At 38.1% G+C, this 20,648-nt stretch overlaps 1 protein-coding gene across 6 annotated transcripts in view; it reads left to right on the top strand.

Annotated features, from left to right (window-relative positions):
* Positions 1 to 20,648, top strand: part of LOC126916144 (triokinase/FMN cyclase-like) — a 111,604-nt gene that overhangs the window by 38,810 nt on the left and 52,146 nt on the right. For all 6 annotated transcript variants that reach the window (XM_050721614.1, XM_050721611.1, XM_050721616.1 and 3 more), the window contains 2 exons: positions 6,641 to 6,857; positions 14,511 to 14,756. In XM_050721614.1, coding sequence (XP_050577571.1) covers positions 6,641 to 6,857; positions 14,511 to 14,756 — 463 coding nt within the window. The remainder of the gene's footprint in view (positions 1 to 6,640; positions 6,858 to 14,510; positions 14,757 to 20,648) is intronic.

The following is a 20,648-nucleotide window of genomic DNA, read 5'->3' on the forward strand; positions in this document are numbered from 1 at the left end:
CCTCCACGGTCGTTGGTCTCTTTCTCTTGGCGTCGCCCTTCCCCTCGACAGGCAATATCTCCTTCCTTTTTCCTTCCTTCTCCGCACTCCTCCCCGGAGGGGTGGTCATCCTGGTGGCCGTGACTGTCCTAGCGTTCCTCTTGGGCCTCATCTCGTCCAACATCGAGTGGAGCTTGATCGCTTTTTTACTGATAGCGTCCCTCCTTTTCTTGATGTCGGTATCCTTTTTGCTCATGAGGTAGAGTCTGCTACCTATGCATTGGATTTCGCGGAAGACTTCTGTGATGATTTCCGTCATCGCCTTCCATTCGCTCATTTTGATGACGATACTGTCCTCGTCATTACTTTTGGTCTCGGCCGTTGCTCTGTTCGCCATGGCCTTCCTCCTGAGACATTCCCTTGGTGCCGCCGCTTCGCTGCCGCTGTCCGACATTTCCGCCGGTGTGTCTAACTCCGAGGTGCTGGCCGCTTCATCCCTCGTTGCCATCGGCTGGCTCCTGGCCAGGTTTCTCGTTGTCTTGCACGCGCTCCCCTCCACTGGGGACTTTCTCATATATCTGGTGATCTTGTCACCTTTCGGGATTTTTTCCTTGGCGATTCGGGTCGCCTTTTCGGTGGGTGGCGTCTTATGCTTGAGTGCCTGCATTGGCATCTCGACTTCCTCGATGGTTCCCGCGATGTCTTCATCAAATTCGAGGTATCTTCTTGTGCTTTTCTTGCACATCTTTTCCTCTGTGACAACTGCGGGTGTTTCTTGGTCCCCGGTCGTGTTTACCGAACGAGGGGAGGCCCTGGGATCGACCTTCCCCTCGCCGTTCGTCCAGTCGTTGGGTGACCGTCGGGTCGAGCCTGGGACGCTACTCTAATCCCCGACGGGGCCTGGAAGCTCCGAAACCCCCTGAGCCGTAAGTTTACTTACCTTATAGTACTTGTCCATATTGTATTTGTATCTTTAATATACATATATATATATATATATATATGTATGTTTGAAATGGATGTCCTTCGACGTAGCCGGTCGTCGTATACTCCCACTGTATCCTTCCGCGTGTATGCGATTCGTGTCCTAAATAACTTGCCGATGTCGTCGTAAAGTCGCCAGTCGTATGACTGATGACCGGATACTAAAACTCGCAGTGTCCCTATCACTGTTCGACGCGGGGAGTTTAGACTGGCCCTCCACGGGGGCGCTCTCCACCATTCCTTGGTTACCCAGGTAGCCCGCACGGTGGCGCTTCGGTCTCGCGACCCAAGATGGCCTCCGCTCTGCCCCTAACCTCACTTTTCACACACAGCACTTTCAATCGTTTCTCTCGCTTTTATACCAGCGAGCTCCCCTATTTCTTGTATTCCCACTCATTTCGGAGCACTAGAAACTTCACTTTCGTGCACTTTTCCGCCCGAGTTCTTTAATTTACCCAGATATTTCGGTTATGCCTACGGAGCGACGTGCACGTGTCCGTTCTGCTTGCCGCCATCATTTTGAATCCTCTTTTTGTGTATACCACGTAGGAGTATTCACGTGGCTGTGTTGAAAATTGAAATTTTCTATTCTGTTTGTTGCGTTTTTCGTTTTCACTTTTACACTTCACTTCATTTACACGTATTCATTCTGTCGTCGACTACCGAAGCGTGCAGACGTGTGTTTGGTACTCAGTGAAGTTTACAATACAATAAGTGACCACCTTCTGTTTAAAGTGAATTGAAACGCAAAGAAACCAAGTATTTACTAAACTTACTCGTGGAAAACCCGACACTTATAATCTTTAATACAAATCATAGCCTCATGACTAGTTATTTAAATTTGAATTAACTAGCTCAAAGATGGCTCCAGTAAATCGATCAAGCTTTCATGAGCAAAACTATAATCTCACTGTTCTACTTCCCCCGTGGCAAAAGAATAACTTGCCCCATCTTACAAATCATACAAACAACAGAAAAAAAGCAAGGTAGATTTAGTTAAAAAAAAATGTAAACACTACCCGGAACGAGTTATCGACAAGCCATGTTACCATATATAACAGATTCGCAATATTAGAATCTACAGACGATTCTATGTACGTAGTTGAAACATTAACAAATCAACATACGCAAAAAGATCCCCCTCTCCCACCAATCTTCATTGATGATATCATCGACATTGAAACAGTGATAAAGTCTATCGAGGAAGATGTTACCAAAGAGGACTACAAACTTAAAATAAATAATCAGGTAAAAATTCTGCCGGCTAATCCAGATTCATATAGAAAATTAACGAAGTTACTAAAAACCCTGCACGCAAATTTCCACACATATCAACTGAAACAAGAAAGACCTTTTCGTGTAGTACTTCGCAACATCCATCACTCAGCTAACTTAGATGAATTAAAGTTTGAACTCTTAAATCATGCCCATGAAATATCCAACATTAGCAATACAAGGCATAGTACCACAAAAATCTCGCTATCCTAATTTTTTATTGATTTAAAGCGAAAGCCAAATAACAAAGAAATCTATAACATCGACCGTTTAATGAACTCTGTAGTAGAAATTGAACCACCTTTTATAAAAAAAATGATAGTTCAATGTAAAAGTTACCAAAGATACAGCCACACACAGAAATATTGCAACCACAATTACCGCTGTGTTAAATATGCAGGTCTTCACTCTACAGATCAGTGCACTAAATCTTCAGAAATTCCTGCGAAATGCATCCTTTGCCAAGGAGAGCATTCTGCGAACTATAAAGGTTGCACAGCCTACAAGGCCTTATATAAAAACAAGTACTCTAAACCCAGAACTAAGGACCTGACTAACCAAGTATTTATTCCACAAAAATTCAAAGCAAGGCAGACCGAAAATCCATAGTGATCTTTCACAAAATAGTGTTCCCAGTTCACAAAACACTGATTACTTCAATAGGCTTGAAAAATTAATCGCGAAACAAACAGAGCAAATTAATAACTTGCTATCATTGCTTACAATCTTCGTGGACAAATTAACACGCTCTGACGTAAAATAAAACGAATACATATAGCTCTTTACAATGCTAACGGTTTAGCTCAGCATAAATACGAACTAGAACTCTTCCTAAAACAACAAGAAATTGACGTAATGCTTATATCTGAAACTCACTTCATAGATAAAAATTATCTGAAAATAAATGGTTATAACTTTTACCATATCCAACATCCCAGTGGAAAATCCCACGGCGGCACCGGAATTATCATTAAAACCAGCATAAAACACTATGAGCTTCCATCATTCCAGAAGGACTACCTTCAAGCTACAAACGTAGCGATAGAAGATTGGCATGGTCCAATTACCACGTTAGCAGTATACTATCCTCCTAGACATTGTATTTCCAAAGAAGACTTCGATAACTTCCTCGAAGACCTGAGCAATAGATTCATAGCTGGAGGGGATTATAACGCTAAACATATGCAATGGCGCACCAGAATTATCACAGTAAGAGGCAAAAATCTTTTAAAATGCATATTTATGCCATTTTTGGCATTTGTCAACAAACTTAATTACCTCGGTACAAACGAACTGTTAAGAAATGTTAAGTTGGTATGACCGCTAGTTACTGAAAGGTTACTAAAGTTAGGTTGGTACGATTCCTAACGACGCTCCTTTGTCTTAGGAGTCGACCACGTGTTAATTGCTAAGACGCACCCTGTGTAATTAGACGCCTGCTGTGTGATTTGGCGTTTTGTATAAGAAACAAAATAAAAGGTGTGATAACCAATCCGTGTGAATCAGCTTGATTATCAACCCCAACCTATATAAAATAACACGAACCAACCTACCGGCTCACTAACACTAACAAACTACCTGATTTATTAGATTTTTTTATAACTAAAAACATCTCGCCAAGATATGTCCACATCGACTCCTCCGCGGAACTCTTTTCAGATCATTCAACCGTTATAGCAACAATTAACTTAACAATTACTGAAAATCAACCTAATGGCTTTATTCATAACCAACTCACAAACTGGCAGCTCTTTAGGGAAGTCTTCAATCATTCAACATCAGCCTTAATATCCCTAAAAACAAATGATGATATAGAAGCAGCCACGGAATATTTAAACATCAGCATAATAAACGCGATCCGTTCTTCCACCCCGTCTAAGAGTTTTATTAATAAACATGAATACCCCCATTACATAATAAAAAAATCGTAGAAAAACGCAGACTTAGAAGAGTATGCCAAAGTCATAGGACATCTGACGTCAAGCGTAAGCTAAATAATGCAATAAGGAAGCTAACTAAAATCCTTAAAAATGATAAAAATTACTGTTTTCAAAAATATCTTGCTAATCTGTCTTCCACAGCTGACTCCAACTACTCGCTATGGAAGACATCTAGGAAACTGTCCTGGTGCATGGGCCCTGTAGCCCTATACAAAAAGCCAACTTGTTTGCAAATCACTTAACGAATGTTTTCAAACCGTATTCTTCCACTATCGCAGCGGAAATAACTGAATACTTGCACTCTCCCTTCCAGATGTCTCCTCCTATTGACCCTTTCCCATCTCTGGAAGTCATAGAATTAATTCGTCGTCTAAATCCCAGGAAAGTATCGGGACATGATCTGATAAGTAACAAAGTTATTAAGGAGCTTCCCATAAAAGGGATTGCACTCATCACTTCTATTTTTAATGCAATACTTCGCCTTGAATATTATCCTAAAACTTGGAAAATATTATTAATTACTCTTATATCTAAACCTGGTAAAACCAATACACGAAACTAGCTCTTATCGCCCAATTAGTTTTCTACCTAATTTGTCCAAGCTATTTCAGAAGATGCTAACAAAACGACTCCTTCCACTCTTACAGAATTTGAAAACAATGCCAGATCATCAATTTGGTTTTCGGAAGCAACATTCTATGATAGAGCAAATTCATCGTTTAACCCATAAAATCGGCCAAGATTTAGAAAAGAAAAAATATTGCTCTGCGGTATTCCTGGACATTCAGCAGGCGTTCGAAGAAGTGTGGCATGAAGGACTTTTGTTCAAACTAAAGAAAATCCTACCACACACCTACTACTCCATCTTAAAATCATATCTAACCAATAGGCTGTTCATGATTAAATATTTAAACGCTACAATCGCAATATTTCCAATAGAATCGGGCATACCCCAAGGCAGTGTCCTCGGACCTCTGTCATTCACCATCCACACTGCCGATTTACCAACTTTAACACAGATAACCACAGCGACATTTGCTGATGATACAGCTTTATTAGCATCCCACTCAGACCCGATAATTGCTTCCTCTACTCTCCAGCGAGGTCTCGACTCTATGGAAAAATGATTCCACAAATGGCGCTTCAAATAAATGAAAATAAATCCAGTCATATAACCTTCACGCTGCGAAAACAATCCTGTCCACAGATGACAGTAAATAATATTTCAATTCCAAACAAAGATTCAGTCAGATATCTGGGCATAATTCTGGATAGAAGAGTGACATGGAAACGACACATCGTAGATAAATCCAAACAATTTAAATCAAAATTTAAAAAATTCTATTGGCTCATTGACAGACGTTCAAACTTAAGCGTGCAAAGTAAAATAATGCTATATAAGGCCATAATAAAATTTGTTTGGACCTATGGGATCCAACTATGGAGAAGAGCAAGTAATTCCAACATAGAAATTCTTCAACAATTCTAATGGAAAACTCTAAGATCCTTAATAGATGCACCTTGGTATGTTACCAACGAAACAATACATCGCGACTTTAAGATACACACAGTTAAAAAAGAAATATCCAAATTCAGTAACAGATATGTGATATCACAAATGAGGGGCTTGGGGGGTGTCGTGATTTATAAACGAGCGGTTGCTGAGCATGTAAGTAATGAGGCTAAGACAAAAGACAAGAGGTTGCTAGGGGACAATAAACGAACTAACAGCAGTATGAGTTGAAACGTCAGAGAGTGCGGATTGCGTTGATGAGAGTCTTTGATTAATTATTCTGTTGTGTTAATTATTATACATTTGCTGCGATTAGTTCATATTTAACAAACATTTTCATATTCTCTGTTCAATTAACACCTGTTCAATCTACTTATCATTAATAAACTAATTAACGTAGTTTCGACACTACAGATATAACATAAGAGTTAACAACCACCAAAACCCATTAGTTACTCAATTACTTGACACGACGGATTAGATCTGCAGGCTAAAAAGACATTACCCTCTAGATTTAAACATTAGATTCAGCTAGAATCAAACAGGCGATAATCATCTATTATACACGATATAGTATCATGCCAGAATAATTTACTTATAATTCTCAACTAGAACTAATTGTAAAAATTCTTCCAAATAAAAAAAGGACTTAATGGTCTTAACGGTAAATAAAAAAACCTTGTTTTATGACAGTTCCTTAGGATTATTAATTCTATATGCACCGTGTAAGAGTCACTGGACGTAACAGAAAATATGCAGTTTTGCAGGCGGTACGATGCCCAGTGATACACAAAATCAAGCTCGCTGTCCTGCTTAGTGTAATAGATAATCGTAATTCTATTTAACATTTGTAATTTATTGTATTTTTATTGTATTGAACTGTATTTTATTTGTATATTATTGTATTGTATTTGTAATTTAATGTAATTTGTTCTCTTTAACATTTTAGATTTCGGAAGTAATTGTAAATGAAGATTGTAGTATACCGAAGGAGGAGCAAGGTGTCGCTGGCAAGCGTGGTTTAACGGGAATAATATTTGTTATGAAAATAGCTGGTGCGTTAGCAGAACAAGGGCTATCACTTGAAGAAGTGACTAAAACTGCACATGATGTTTTACAAAATATAGCCACTTATTCGGTTGGATTAACAGCTTGTGCAATACCCGGTTAGTATCCAAATATTACTTACACAAGATATAATTGGAACAAATTGTTTTGTTATATTCTCAATCATAAATGTTATATACTTATTTATTTTAAATCACATCCATCTTACCATTATTAGTAACTACATCATAATTACTCCGAGGATGTTCATAAAAATGCACATTTTTATATAATAGACGTAAAGCAATGTAACCTAGGTAGACTGGAGTATGATACCGGATGAACTATATACAATGATGCGCAAAAGCCTATGTGCAGACAGACTAAAAGGATCGGTAAACTTCAATGGCTCAAGCGGTCCATTTTCTTTTTAATATTTAATTCGGACTTTACAATTTGTCCAGCTGGACATTTGGTAAATTTTTCTAGCTTAATTGCTATATAACATGTGGATGGCTACCCCCAGCGGGATACAATATTCCAGTTTGACTATTTTACTTCCATAGTGAGGTCAGTGGGGTGTTTTCTTTTTAGTTTTCTATCTATAAGAGTTTTGCTCGCTTCAGCAGCCAGTTGATTAGAATGTGTTGCCGTTCTTTCCTTGTATTTTTTTGCGTACCTACCGATTTCTTCTTTGACCGTTGGTATTTTAAAGTCCTAGTGTATATCCTCGTTTCTGACATACCATGGGAGATTGACTATTGTCGTCAGTATCTTCGAATGTAGCGGATCTAGTTTATTTGTGACTCATTGCTGCTGTCCCCCATAGCGATATTCCGTACGTACAAATTGGTTCTATTATCGTTTTGTAGATTTTTAGCTTATTTTCAATGCTGAGTTTAGAGTTTCGACTAGTTAGCCAGTACATCTGTCTTCTGTATATCCGTATTTTGTCTGTAATTGATTTAGTATGTTGTTACCACCTAAGTTGTGTGTCTAAGTGTAGTCCTAGATACTTAACTTGCCTTGTTTGTTATATGCGCGCTATTCAATTGGATATTTGGTGATTTCCGCTTTCCTAGCGTAAATGTAATATGGTTGCATTTACTGGGATTTGCCTTTATTTGTTTATCTTCTAACCATTTTTCTATGTTTGTAATGTGCTCTTGTAGTAATGTGACTATTGTTTCTGAATTAGTATGCCTGACTAGTACCGTCGTGTCGCCTGCGAATGTCAGTACTGTGCTGTTGGTAGTTGTTGGTATGTTCGCCGTGTATAATGTGTATAGTATTGGGCCTAGGACGCTTCCTTGTGGTACCCCTGCCTTGATGTCTTTAACTTCAGAATGTGTGTCCTTGATTTTTATTACGAAGGTTCTGTTACTTAGGTACGATTTCAGTAAGTGATGGATTTGTTCCGAGAAATGTTTTTTGATTGTTTGTAAGAGGTTTTCATGGTTCACTTTGTCAAATGCTTTCTCAATGTCCATGAAGAGGGCTGTACGGTATTGTTTCTTTTCTGTTGTTCGTAAAATTTCGTTGACGAGCCTGCACATTTGCTCTATCGTTGAGTGTTGGTGATCTGGTATTAATTTTTCTTTCCCTATTGTTGGTTTTAGGCGATCGTATACCATTTTCTTTAGTATTTTGGAAAACACAGGAACTAGTGATATTGGTTTGTAAGATGCAGTTTGGCGTGGATCTTTGCCTGACTTAGGTAACATTATGATCTGTGCTAATAGCTTTCATAGATTGGAAAGTATTGGTATTCTCAAAATTCCATTGAATATTATTGTGATTAAACGTATTGCTTTTGGGGGGAAGATTTTTCAAGATTTTACCATTGATTAGGTCGATTCCTTGTGCTTTGTTGTCTTTTGTGTTCTCGATTATGATTCTAATTTCTTGTGCTGTTGTATTAGGTATGGTGTAGTGCTTGTTAGTTGGGGTACTAGTATTTTGCGAATCTTCGACTGAATGACGTTTGGTTTTACTGTTGTTAATATTATATGGAGTAAGCCCATGTGCTGTCTGCTTTTCTGATTGCTGTGATTAGTTTTACTGGCTTCTTTATTTTGTTCGTGACTTTCCATAGAGAGTAGTTGGCATTCCCGTGTGCGGAGAATGTCTCTATGAATTTTGAGAATTCGTTATTATTCTGATCTTTTATTTTACTTTTTATTTCCTTTGCGAGTTTGTTTAGGTATTTTTTGTTTTCACCTGTTCGATGTTTTTGTCATCTTGCTTTCGCTTTTCTTTCTTCTCTGATTTTGTCAAAGATGTCTGTTGGAATTATTTTTGTTCGCCTGTTGTTTGGTTCGTAAATAGTAGTTGCCCATGCTGCTTCTAGTATAATTTCTGTCAATGTTGCTACTGCCTGTTCGATATGTTTGGGTGTATTTAGTGGAGCATTGCAGTTGATTTTGCTCTCAATTAGTTCTTTAAACGTTTGCCATTTGGCAGTTTTATTGCAAAGCGACTCTGGATTGCTGTAAAGTATTGGTCTGCTTGTGCATTCTATTATTATCGGTGTATGATCGGAGCTAAGCTCAAGACTAGGTGTTATTTTTAATTTGTTTGCGTATAGTCCTTTTATAACTGCAAAATCAAAGAAGAATGGAATTTTGTTTAGATCTGTCGGCCAGTATGTTGGCCTTCCTGTGGATAATATGTTGAGATTACTAGTCCCAATATATTTTTCTAGTGTTCTACCTCGAGATTTGTTAATTCTTGAGCCTCATAGCGTGTGCTTTGCATTGAAGTTTCCCACTGCGATGTATTTGTCACCTAAGGATTGAAAATACTGTTCCCATTTTTGAAATGCCATTTTATGTCGCGGTGGTGTATATACTGCTGACATCTGGATGTAATTGCTGTTAGTTTGTATTTTAACGGTAGTTACTTGAACGCATTCCTGACTAATTTCACTATGTAAGTGGTGTTTGATATCGTTTCTTATTATCACTGCAGTCCCTATCTGTGCTTTTCCTAAGGGGTGTTTGGTATCATAGATGGTGCAATATGGTATTTTCGTGTAGCTTTTTGGTGCGAAATGTGTTCCCGAAACAAGTAGTATGTCAATATTATTGTTATACAGAAATGTTTTAGTTTCGATGGCCCGTTGTTGTAGGCCGTTTGAGTTCCAGGCTGCCATTTTCAACGTGTCCGTTTTTATTTTTTGCTTAGCATGTTTGTAAGCAGTTGTAGCATGACTGTGATTTGTTGCGTTTGCTGCCTGAGTACTGCGTTTTGTTCGCTTATCATTTTTGTTAGCATTTCGGTATTTTTGATGGATTGTTTGAGCAGTTCCTTGATTTCTGTAGTGTCGTTGCTAATGTGTTGCGATATTGGTTGTCAGAGGGTGGCGACTGACTGATTACTTGCGCGTAGCTTCGGCTACCAAAGGTGTTGGTGTTACTGTGGTTAGTGTTCATTGCGTGCTGTGAATTTGGTGTTGTCTCAGATTTTGTGCTGTCCTGTTGCGCTTGTAAGTTATTGTATGTCCTGTTTCGTAGCGGCGGAAACAGTGTACGTTGCAGTTGTTTTCTGACTACACAGTCTTTGTAGCTAGCTGGGTGGTTTCCATTGCAGTTGAAGCATTTAACTTCATTTATTTTTCCTATGTTTGGACAGTTTACTATTAGGTGCTTTTCCGCGTATTTGACACACGCCGGGTTTCTGTTGCAGTAATTTTTTGTGTGTCTGTATTGTATGTTATGTATCTGAAATGTAGATTGAAACATCGCTAAATGAATTTCTTTTCCTCAAGCGGGTATGGGACTTATGGAATGCATGATGTGATTTTCCCAAAAAGGTTATGCTTAAGGTGTATGTTTATCATGCAAATAATGATCCAAAACACAGTTTCCATGTAGTTAAACAGTATTTAAAGATCCATAAAATTAATGTTATGAAGTGACTTATCTATTTTCCGGATCATATCTAGCAGTCCTCTAATAGCCATGCATCTAATAAACTTTATTTCCATTGGTCCGACTGGACAATTACGTCGTATTGATGCGGTAATTATGTGAGTATCGTCGTTCGTCACCTGGTTTAGAAGATTTCGGTATAAGTTTCATATGCCCGTCTTTATGGTGTAGGAGTATTTTGAAAGAGTTTCAAAGAATTTCATTCACTTGAAAGTGAGGTGGATTAACCCTTAACGATCCAAGTGTGCCTCTCAAGCACCACCGATGTGCAACGCTCTACTCCAAGCGTGCATCTCAACCACTGTAGATAAAGCCGATCAATGTGCCGATTAATGTCAACATATTGTTTCCTGAGAAAATTGTTGAAATGGTGGAAGAATATGGTTTTTTTGGGACTAGAAACAAGCTTAGTAAATGCTTATATACTTTACGAGATTACTCAGGAAAGGAAAGGAGAAAGCGCGTTGTCACACTATAAGTTTGTCAAATTATTAGTAAGTCAGATCGTAAGTAACTTTCGGAATAACAATGTGTATGGCAGGCCTTCCGGAACAGATAAGGAACAAGCTTTAGATGAGAAACTCCATATAATAAGTCAGTTGCTGAAAGGGAGAAAGAAAAATTGTCTTGTTTGTTCACCAAAAGGAAGTAATGTGGTAAAAAAACAGTTTTCTACTGTGAGACCTGTGAACGCAACCTCGGTTTGCATCCCAATGAATGTTTTAAAATATTCCACGCATTACTCAACCATAATTAATATAAATGTTGTAGGATCTTTTTATTTATTTAGAATGGATTAAACAGGAGACGATGGTTATTTAACGTGAACTAAATGCAGTAATGTGCTATTGTAGTATCGTGGACAAAAGGCCTAAGATATCGGCCGAATCGTAAAGAATGTCGCGAGAGCCGTGGCATCGTCGGGTACATCAATGTGTCGTCGGTCCTTTCAAGTGAACAGTTTCGTGCAAAAAGGCCTGCGTGACCCTGGCCACGGGCGTTTTCGGGACACGTGCGCGATAGGACGGGAAAAGACAAAAGAGATATGCTAAAGGGAGTGTTAGTTGAGACGCCGGCGAGAACGAATGCAAAAGGCACAGTATGAGTTGAGAAGCGAAAGCGTGCGAGTGCAGATGCCGAAGACGAGAGTTATAGAGTTGCGAGAGTTATTTGAGCGGAATAAGACTTTTGTGTTTTAGTTCAAGTTGAACATTTATCGTTCTCTGTCCAATTAATCTCTGTTATTTTCATTTATCTTAATAAATAGTATTAGGAGAATTTTACAAATCTAAATTATCCTAATCCTATCCTTTTTCCGATACTACACTATAACTAAAACAATTAGTTAATTTACAACTTGTCACCACGGTTCCAGCGCTCTCTTTCACACGGACCACCTTCCTCGACATCGCTGACAACTTTTTCCGACAACACTGACTATACTTTGACTTCTTATCTCATGACTGCCTATTAATTCGTCTTTCTCCCTTAAGCATTCCTTTGTCTTTTTTCATAGCCCCAGCATGTACGTGTTCCGCAACCGCATGTGACCATGATCACGTAGGCCTTTTTTCCGCATAACTATTCGACTGAAGAATCGACGACATATTGATGGACCTGTCGGCACTTAGGCTTTTTCGTGACATTGTTTATGGTTCACCCGATATTTCTTAGTCCATTTGTCCACGATATTACAATATTGTAATCAAAGTTATATAACTTCTGAGATGAACAAAGATTGTTTCGAATGACTTTAATATTGTTATTTACATGTCATTGTAGCATTTAAAATCTGACATTTAAAAACTTGCAAATTACCGGTTAATATTCACAATTAAAAGTCGGAGCGTTAAAGGTTAAACGTGTAGGTTTGTTTGATAAAGAAACGAGTGGATAAATTCATGATAGCCAGTTGTATTAAAATCAGTATAAGTACAAGTACAGATACAGAGATACTGTGCACCAATTGTATCGTCGCTCACTCAATGATATTATGCCGATCGAATAAAAGATAATAATATTCTGTCCTAGGGAGCACGTTCATAGATTTATATTGACGGATGTTACCACAAAAAGCTAACCTTCTTAACTTTTTATTTAACTCCGGCTGAAGATTACAAAAAACGGCAATAACAATCTGTCCAGAGCTCATTTGCCTCTAGACCTTGTAAACTAAAACAATCGTTAGTATTCAAAGGCACCATAATATGGGTCTCTCCCAAATTCTAATTTTCCATTTCCACTTGAACTTTTTTACGCTCATATGCTGCTACAGTTGAGTTGCAATCTATGGTTTCTTTGAGGTTTTTCATCATCATTATCATCAATCATCATCATCATCAATCATTTCATCATCAATAGAATACGATTCAGTCAGAATATTCGGCTTTGAATTTGAAATTCTGTATAAATAGTTTGACGTAAATACATAATTTAAATAGCAATTCAATCTGAGCCTGAAAACTGTATTGGTATAACTTAAGATACATCACAGTCTAATTTGTGTCTCGTGTATTTAGTATTTAGTTTGTTTGAAAGGTATTTAGTATATTATCTTTCCATTGCCTTATGTCTTCTTTGTGTCGTTCATACATGTTCTTGTTCCCACGTATTAATTTTTATTCTTGGAGGTCGACTACGAAATCAGAGAAGACATACTGTGATACTTTGGGAGATGTACTTTGAGGGTTGTGGACAGATATCCCTTAAGAATTCATCTAACGAATCATTAATATGAAGGAGCAATGTCAAGAAGGTATAATGCAATGAGTAGGTAATACTCGCTTGTAAACACACTAAACACACACACGCAAACACAGACTGCACGTGCACTAAACACACATATTATACGTGCATCATACACACTATTTAGTGCAATACACACGCACTGAACACATACATATTACCTTCCTTCCACATTTCCATAGTGTACTTTGAATTATTCGAATGATGGCGCAGCTCACTTTTCATTTAAAGTGCTATGAAACGGTGAAAACATGGTGCATCAGTTTTTTAAAGGTCATTGTAAAGGTGATATTTCTTTTTACATAATCATCTTAAAACGAATCTCGAATAAGATGTTGCAAATTCCATAGAGTTGTTTGAATTTATAAAATTGTTGAAGAAAAAAAACATATCTACTGTAGTATCGTGAGGAAAAAACCTGGTTAGAAACTAAGCAAAACAAGGTCGCCTGTCCTTCGGCTATTAGCTTACATAGAAAAAGCCTGTGTGACCAAAGTCACCTAGTTCTTGCGAAGCGTTAACAGGATGGGATTAGAGAAAGGGAAAAATAACGCTAATGGAGGGGAACGATTTGAATCCAAGGAGCGGTTAATCGAGAAGTGAGAGTGGGTCGAGAGGTCAGAATTAATCAAGGAGTCGAAGAGTAGAGTTGTTAGAGTTAGCGTTGTCGAGTTGCGTTGTTGAGAGTAGAGTTGTTAGCGTTGCGGAGTTGCGTGAGTAGCCAAGTTAGAATAAGATTGTTACTATTAGTTCCATATTAAACAACCATCGTTTTTTGTCTCATTAATATCTGTATAACTAATTTAATATAAAGTAAATAGTATCAAAGAAATTGTATACCTAATATTTTCGCGATACTACACTACTTTCACTCACTTGTATCCATTACACGAGGTAAAAACATCTCTGAAAAATACAGAATTGTGAAAGAGGAAGCTTTGTGTTTCAAATTGTTGAAGAGCAGGTTTACAAACCGAAATGAATTGCAGTATGAGTTTTTTCATGAAATTACAATGGCTTGAATATAGACAATTTTTTTGTCGAAAATTTAGCGATCCTTTAATTTTCCACATCAACGTATATTAACTGTTTTAGGCCAATCTCCAATGTTCGAACTCGGAGAAGATGAAATCGAAGTTGGTCAGGGAATTCATGGAGAGGCTGGATATGAAAAAATGAAATTGAAACCCTGCAGTGAAATAGTTGCATTCATGCTCAAACGCTTACGCGAGACATTATCTTTGAAGAGTGGAGACTCAGTTGCAGTTATTATTAATAACTTCGGAGCGTTAAGTCAACTGGAACAAGGAATTGTAGTTTATGATGTTGTGAAACATCTTCGTAAGTAACAATCAAATATTTATACATAAATTTTTTATGCAAAGACATATATTACATATTTCATACTTACCTGACGTGTTTATCCTGACCAATTTAATTTCGTAAACTAATAAAAATAATAATATGTCACTGTTCGACCGTCCGCGGAGAGACGCGTTCGCGGTAGATCGCGTCGACGTCGATCATCGACGTCACGAAATGATCGATTCCCTATTTTGTTTAGGATAATAGAGGTGGTTGAACTGATTATAACACAGATGTAACAAGTTACAATATACACTTTATTTCAACAACTTAATGGATGTAACATTCAATATAACAGTTGATATGTCGACAGACGGTATACAAGTTAAGACGGAATACGAGATATACATGAGTACGGTGACTGATCAGAGAACAAACAGAAAACTAAAAAACTCCTGTTCTGTGACGGCGGTATTTATACTGAACCAGGGATGGTCGCTGGTCGTCCCATTATCGGTTATTTTCGAGTGAAAATCCCAGGAAAAGTAGAAAAACCCATGTCCCCAATTTTTATTGGCTGGAACAATAACCCTAAGGAATGTCTCGACTTGACCTCTATGTTGCAGCAACTGAGGGCTTTGACGTTAAAGTAAAAAAGATATTTAGTTTTATGACTGTGCCTTAAGATTATTGCGGTCCGATCTATGATGTTTGCACCGCTAGTGGCCGTCCCGAGCGAGGGACGGACTTCAGCCCATATCAGATAACAGGACGTAACAGTTATTGTTAGACCGTTTATCCACGATTGTTTATCCCGCCGATTACTCACGCAACTCAAGATGAAGGAGTTGGAGCTTTAAAATTCCCGATGGTAAATCCGATGAGGAGATAACAGCGATGATCGCGTATCTAATCGTTTTGGCAGAGTCAGACTGATTTAAGATAAATCAAACCGAAAAAAAGGGGGATCTAGTGTGATGAAATAACAAGAGTTTTTATTTAATGAAGTCGAAAATAAATTATATTAATTCTGACGAAATACAACAGTGTTTGTGCAATAAAGTATAGTTCACATCCGCGAGTACTTCCTATTAAAACGATATTCTCAAATGTGATTAAGCTTCGAGCAAAGTATTACGATATTTGAGAATGCGAAATAATTATTTTTTGAACTCTCTCGACTTACCATTGCCGCAGTCACGATTTCAAACCGCGTGACGCTGCTGTTGTCACGACCGGCATACTTCAAATCCGATGGACCGATGATGGAGATAAAGATGTGGCGGCCTTGGCGACAATGTATATCGCCGAAGTGCCTAATGAGTCATCTATATCTCAACAGTCCTTCCACCGAATGTTCTAGAATGTGGCTATGGTCACGTACGCCTACAGGGTAGTGGGGATATTGAGGAATGACAAACAAAGAAGAAACAGATCCCACCGAAAGTCAAATTGTAAGAGCCTCAGTCTTGGAAAGTCACGGCTGGAGCTCAGAACCAAATCGCAGTCAGTGTAAACTCAGAATACAAGAAATAAATTCTCTTGTTTTTTTGTTACCTTATTTTTTTCTTTTCGTTCGAGCTACCCCCTTTTTTATTTTACGTGACACTGTCAAAAAATAGTATTTTTTTCCTCTTTTATAGCAGTCCTGGCTGTCCTGTCTCGGTAAACACCGTACATTATGCAATATTTTCCCATAAAGTCAGACCATATTTAGAATACTCGATTATTTGCTCGACCTTCCTCCTGTATGAGGATTGAGGAGCTAAATTTAGTGAATCTTTTTAACTTTAAGCGGCATATACTGGGTATATTACCGACACTGACGAAGGTCTGCCCTGAGGTTTCTAATAGTCATCAATGTTGAATATAGATTACATTAACTCCTATATTTGCAAATATATGTAGTATCTTAGGTTTTTAGAGGAAAGGACAAGTAATGATGTTTTGATTTAATAAATAATATTCAAAACAACGAACTGATTACAATGCTGTCGCACGTCCTATTATTATACTCGGCTCTCGACTTCCCGATTCACACTCTCCGACTTCTGTACTCGCTCGCTCTCGCTTCTCAACTCACACTGTCCGGCTTTTGCATTCGCTCTCTCCGGTTTCTCAACTCACACTGTCTTTAGCGTCTCTTTGTCTTTTCCCGCCCTATCGCGCACGTGTCCCGAAAACGCCCGTGGCCAGGGTCACGCAGGCCTTTTCCACGAAACTATTCACTTGAAAGGACCGACGACACATTGATGTACCCGACGATGCTTATGTACCGACATTGTTTATGGCTCGGCCGATATCTTAGGCCTTTTGTCCACGATACTACATATATTTTGAATGATTGTTTACGCGTAAGATGCAATGGTAGATGCTTTCAAATTAAGATAGTTCATCTTGATAGAGTTCATCACATCTATTAAGATATAGAGAGGAATCGGAAATACAAATAGGTTACTTTATTCACACACAACAGCTATACATATATGTTACACTCTGAAAACATCGATAACTTTCTTGCATGCACGCATATTGTCAACCGACTCAACCAGATTCTTCCAACCGCCTTTTGTCTCAACTTTGACCTGGACGCCCTCTGACGCTTACACACACATTCACATGTACAGTGTAAATGTATCATCTACCTAACAATATCATTATTTGTACCGTGCGTTATATGATAAACAGGCAGCAAACATACTAGAAATTTTTTTACATATTTTTTTAAACAAATATCTGAAATAGTAAAGAAGCATTATGCCAGAGTTGGCTGATAAGTAATGTTGTACATTCGCCTGTATCCCGAGAACAAAAGGCAATTATCAAAAGGAAATAAAAAAATGTTAAATGTAATCACCGATAATTTCAATTTTTACCAACACGTGACAAGTTCAGTTCTGCCTGAACAGCCGAGCTAAACGGACGTGCGAAACAGTACTTCAGTGAAAGTGCGGCAAGTGGGAAGAGAAAGCGGTAACGTAAACGCCCATCGCCAAATGTTGGAAAATGCGAATTCCACCAATAAAAATAACAACTAAAGGCGAAACATACTTTATAAATAGAGCTACAAGTTCTACCAACAATAGACAACCAATAAACGAAAAACAAGGAAATACAGCTACAAACGAAACAAACATGGAAATAACACAAGACAATGACGAGAACAATGAACTAACCCAACATGACGGAGGCTGGAAGGTGGCAACTTCCAGCAAAAAACGAAAAGTAACACTGTGCACAAGCGGTAGGAAAGCTATAGTAGCAGATAAGAAACAATGGCTACAAGAAATCACGCTCCGCAACTCATTTAGCGCACTGCCACAAGAGACAGTAACAGATCCAATTGAAAAACTAATAACACGCATCGCTAAACCACCGCCAAACTACATAGATGCTAAAATAATAGACCCCCTCATTGAACTTCTAAACAACACGGCAGGGAAAGAATACTACACTATAAAACAGATAAAGATAGACCAAGTCAAAATTCAAACCAACACCCCAGAAACATTTAGAAATCTGATAAAAGCACTAAAAGAGAAAAACGCTGGTACCACACCTACCAGCTTAAAGCTGATAAAAGTTACAAAGCAGTAATCAGGGGATTACAGCCAAAAACAAATACCGACAACATGTGCGAGGAACTAGCAAAAATTGGACACCAGGTAAGATCAATAAACAACATAACCAGATATGATACTAAATAGCCATTACCGCTATTTCTAATAAAGCTTGAACGAAAAAACAACAACAAAGATATATTCTAAATTAAAAAAGTTCTAAACACAACAGTAACAGTGGAGCCACCTAGACATAAAAAAGATATACCGCAATGCATGCGGTGTCAGCAATATGGGCACACAAAAAATTACTGCAACAGAAACCCGGCGTGTGTCAAATACGCGGAAAAGCACCTAATAGTAAACTGTCCAAACATAGGAAAAATAAATGAAGTTAAATGCTTCAACTGCAATGGAAACCACCCAGCTAGCTACAAAGACTGTGTAGTCAGAAAACAACTGCAACGTACACTGTTTCCGCCGCTACGAAACAGGACATACAATAACTTACAAGCGCAACAGGACAGCACAAAATCTGAGACAACACCAAATTCACAGCACGCAATGAACACTAACCACAGTAACACCAACACCTTTGGTAGCCGAAGCTACGCGCAAGTAATCAGTCAGTCGCCACCCTCTGACAACCAATATCGCAACACATTAGCAACGACACTACAGAAATCAAGGAACTGCTCAAACAATCCATCAAAAATACCGAAATGCTAACAAAAATGATAAGCGAACAAAACGCAGTACTCAGGCAGCAAACGCAACAAATCACAGTCATGCTACAACTGCTTACAAACATGCTAAGCAAAAAATAAAAACGGACACGTTGAAAATGGCAGCCTGGAACTCAAACGGCCTACAACAACGGGCCATCGAAACTAAAACATTTCTGTATAACAATAATATTGACATACTACTTGTTTCGGGAACACATTTCGCACCAAAAAGCTACACGAAAATACCATATTGCACCATCTATGATACCAAACACCCCTTAGGAAAAGCACAGATAGGGACTGCAGTGATAATAAGAAACGATATCAAACACCACTTACATAGTGAAATTAGTCAGGAATGCGTTCAAGTAACTACCGTTAAAATACAAACTAACAGCAATTACATCCAGATGTCAGCAGTATATACACCACCGCGACATAAAATGGCATTTCAAAAATGGGAACAGTATTTTCAATCCTTAGGTGACAAATACATCGCAGTGGGAAACTTCAATGCAAAGCACACGCTATGAGGCTCAAGAATTAACAAATCTCGAGGTAGAACACTAGAAAAATATATTGGGACTAGTAATCTCAACATATTATCCACAGGAAGGCCAACATACTGGCCGACAGATCTAAACAAAATTCCATTCTTCTTTGATTTTGCAGTTATAAAAGGACTATACGCAAACAAATTAAAAATAACACCTAGTCTTGAGCTTAGCTCCGATCATACACCGATAATAATAGAATGCACAAGCAGACCAATACTTTACAGCAATCCAGAGTCGCTTTGCAATAAAACTGCCAAATGGCAAACGTTTAAAGAACTAATTGAGAGCAAAATCAACTGCAATGCTCCACTAAATACACCCAAACATATCGAACAGGCAGTAGCAACATTGACAGAAATTATACTAGAAGCAGCATGGGCAACTACTATTTACGAACCAAACAACAGGCGAACAAAAATAATTCCAACAGACATCTTTGACAAAATCAGAGAAGAAAGAAAAGCGAAAGCAAGATGACAAAAACATCGAACAGGTGAAAACAAAAAATACCTAAACAAACTCGCAAAGGAAATAAAAAGTAAAATAAAAGATCAGAATAATAACGAATTCTCAAAATTCATAGAGACATTCTCCGCACACGGGAATGCCAACTACTCTCTATGGAAAGTCACGAACAAAATAAAGAAGCCAGTAAAACTAATCACAGCAATCAGAAAAGCAGACAGCACATGGGCTTACTCCATATAATATTAACAACAGTAAAACCAAACGTCATTCAGTCGAAGATTCGCAAAATACTAGTACCCCAACTAACAAGCACTACACCATACCTAATACAACAGCACAAGAAATTAGAATCATAATCGAGAACACAAAAGACAACAAAGCACAAGGAATCGACCTAATCAATGGTAAAATCTTGAAAAATCTTCCCCCCAAAAGCAATACGTTTAATCACAATAATATTCAATGGAATTTTGAGAATACCAATACTTTCCAATCTATGAAAGCTATTAGCACAGATCATAATGTTACCTAAGTCAGGCAAAGATCCACGCCAAACTGCATCTTACAAACCAATATCACTAGTTCCTGTGTTTTCCAAAATACTAAAGAAAATGG

This window comes from Bombus affinis, chromosome 5 (assembly GCF_024516045.1).
Source record: "Bombus affinis isolate iyBomAffi1 chromosome 5, iyBomAffi1.2, whole genome shotgun sequence".
NCBI lineage: Eukaryota > Metazoa > Arthropoda > Insecta > Hymenoptera > Apidae > Bombus > Bombus affinis.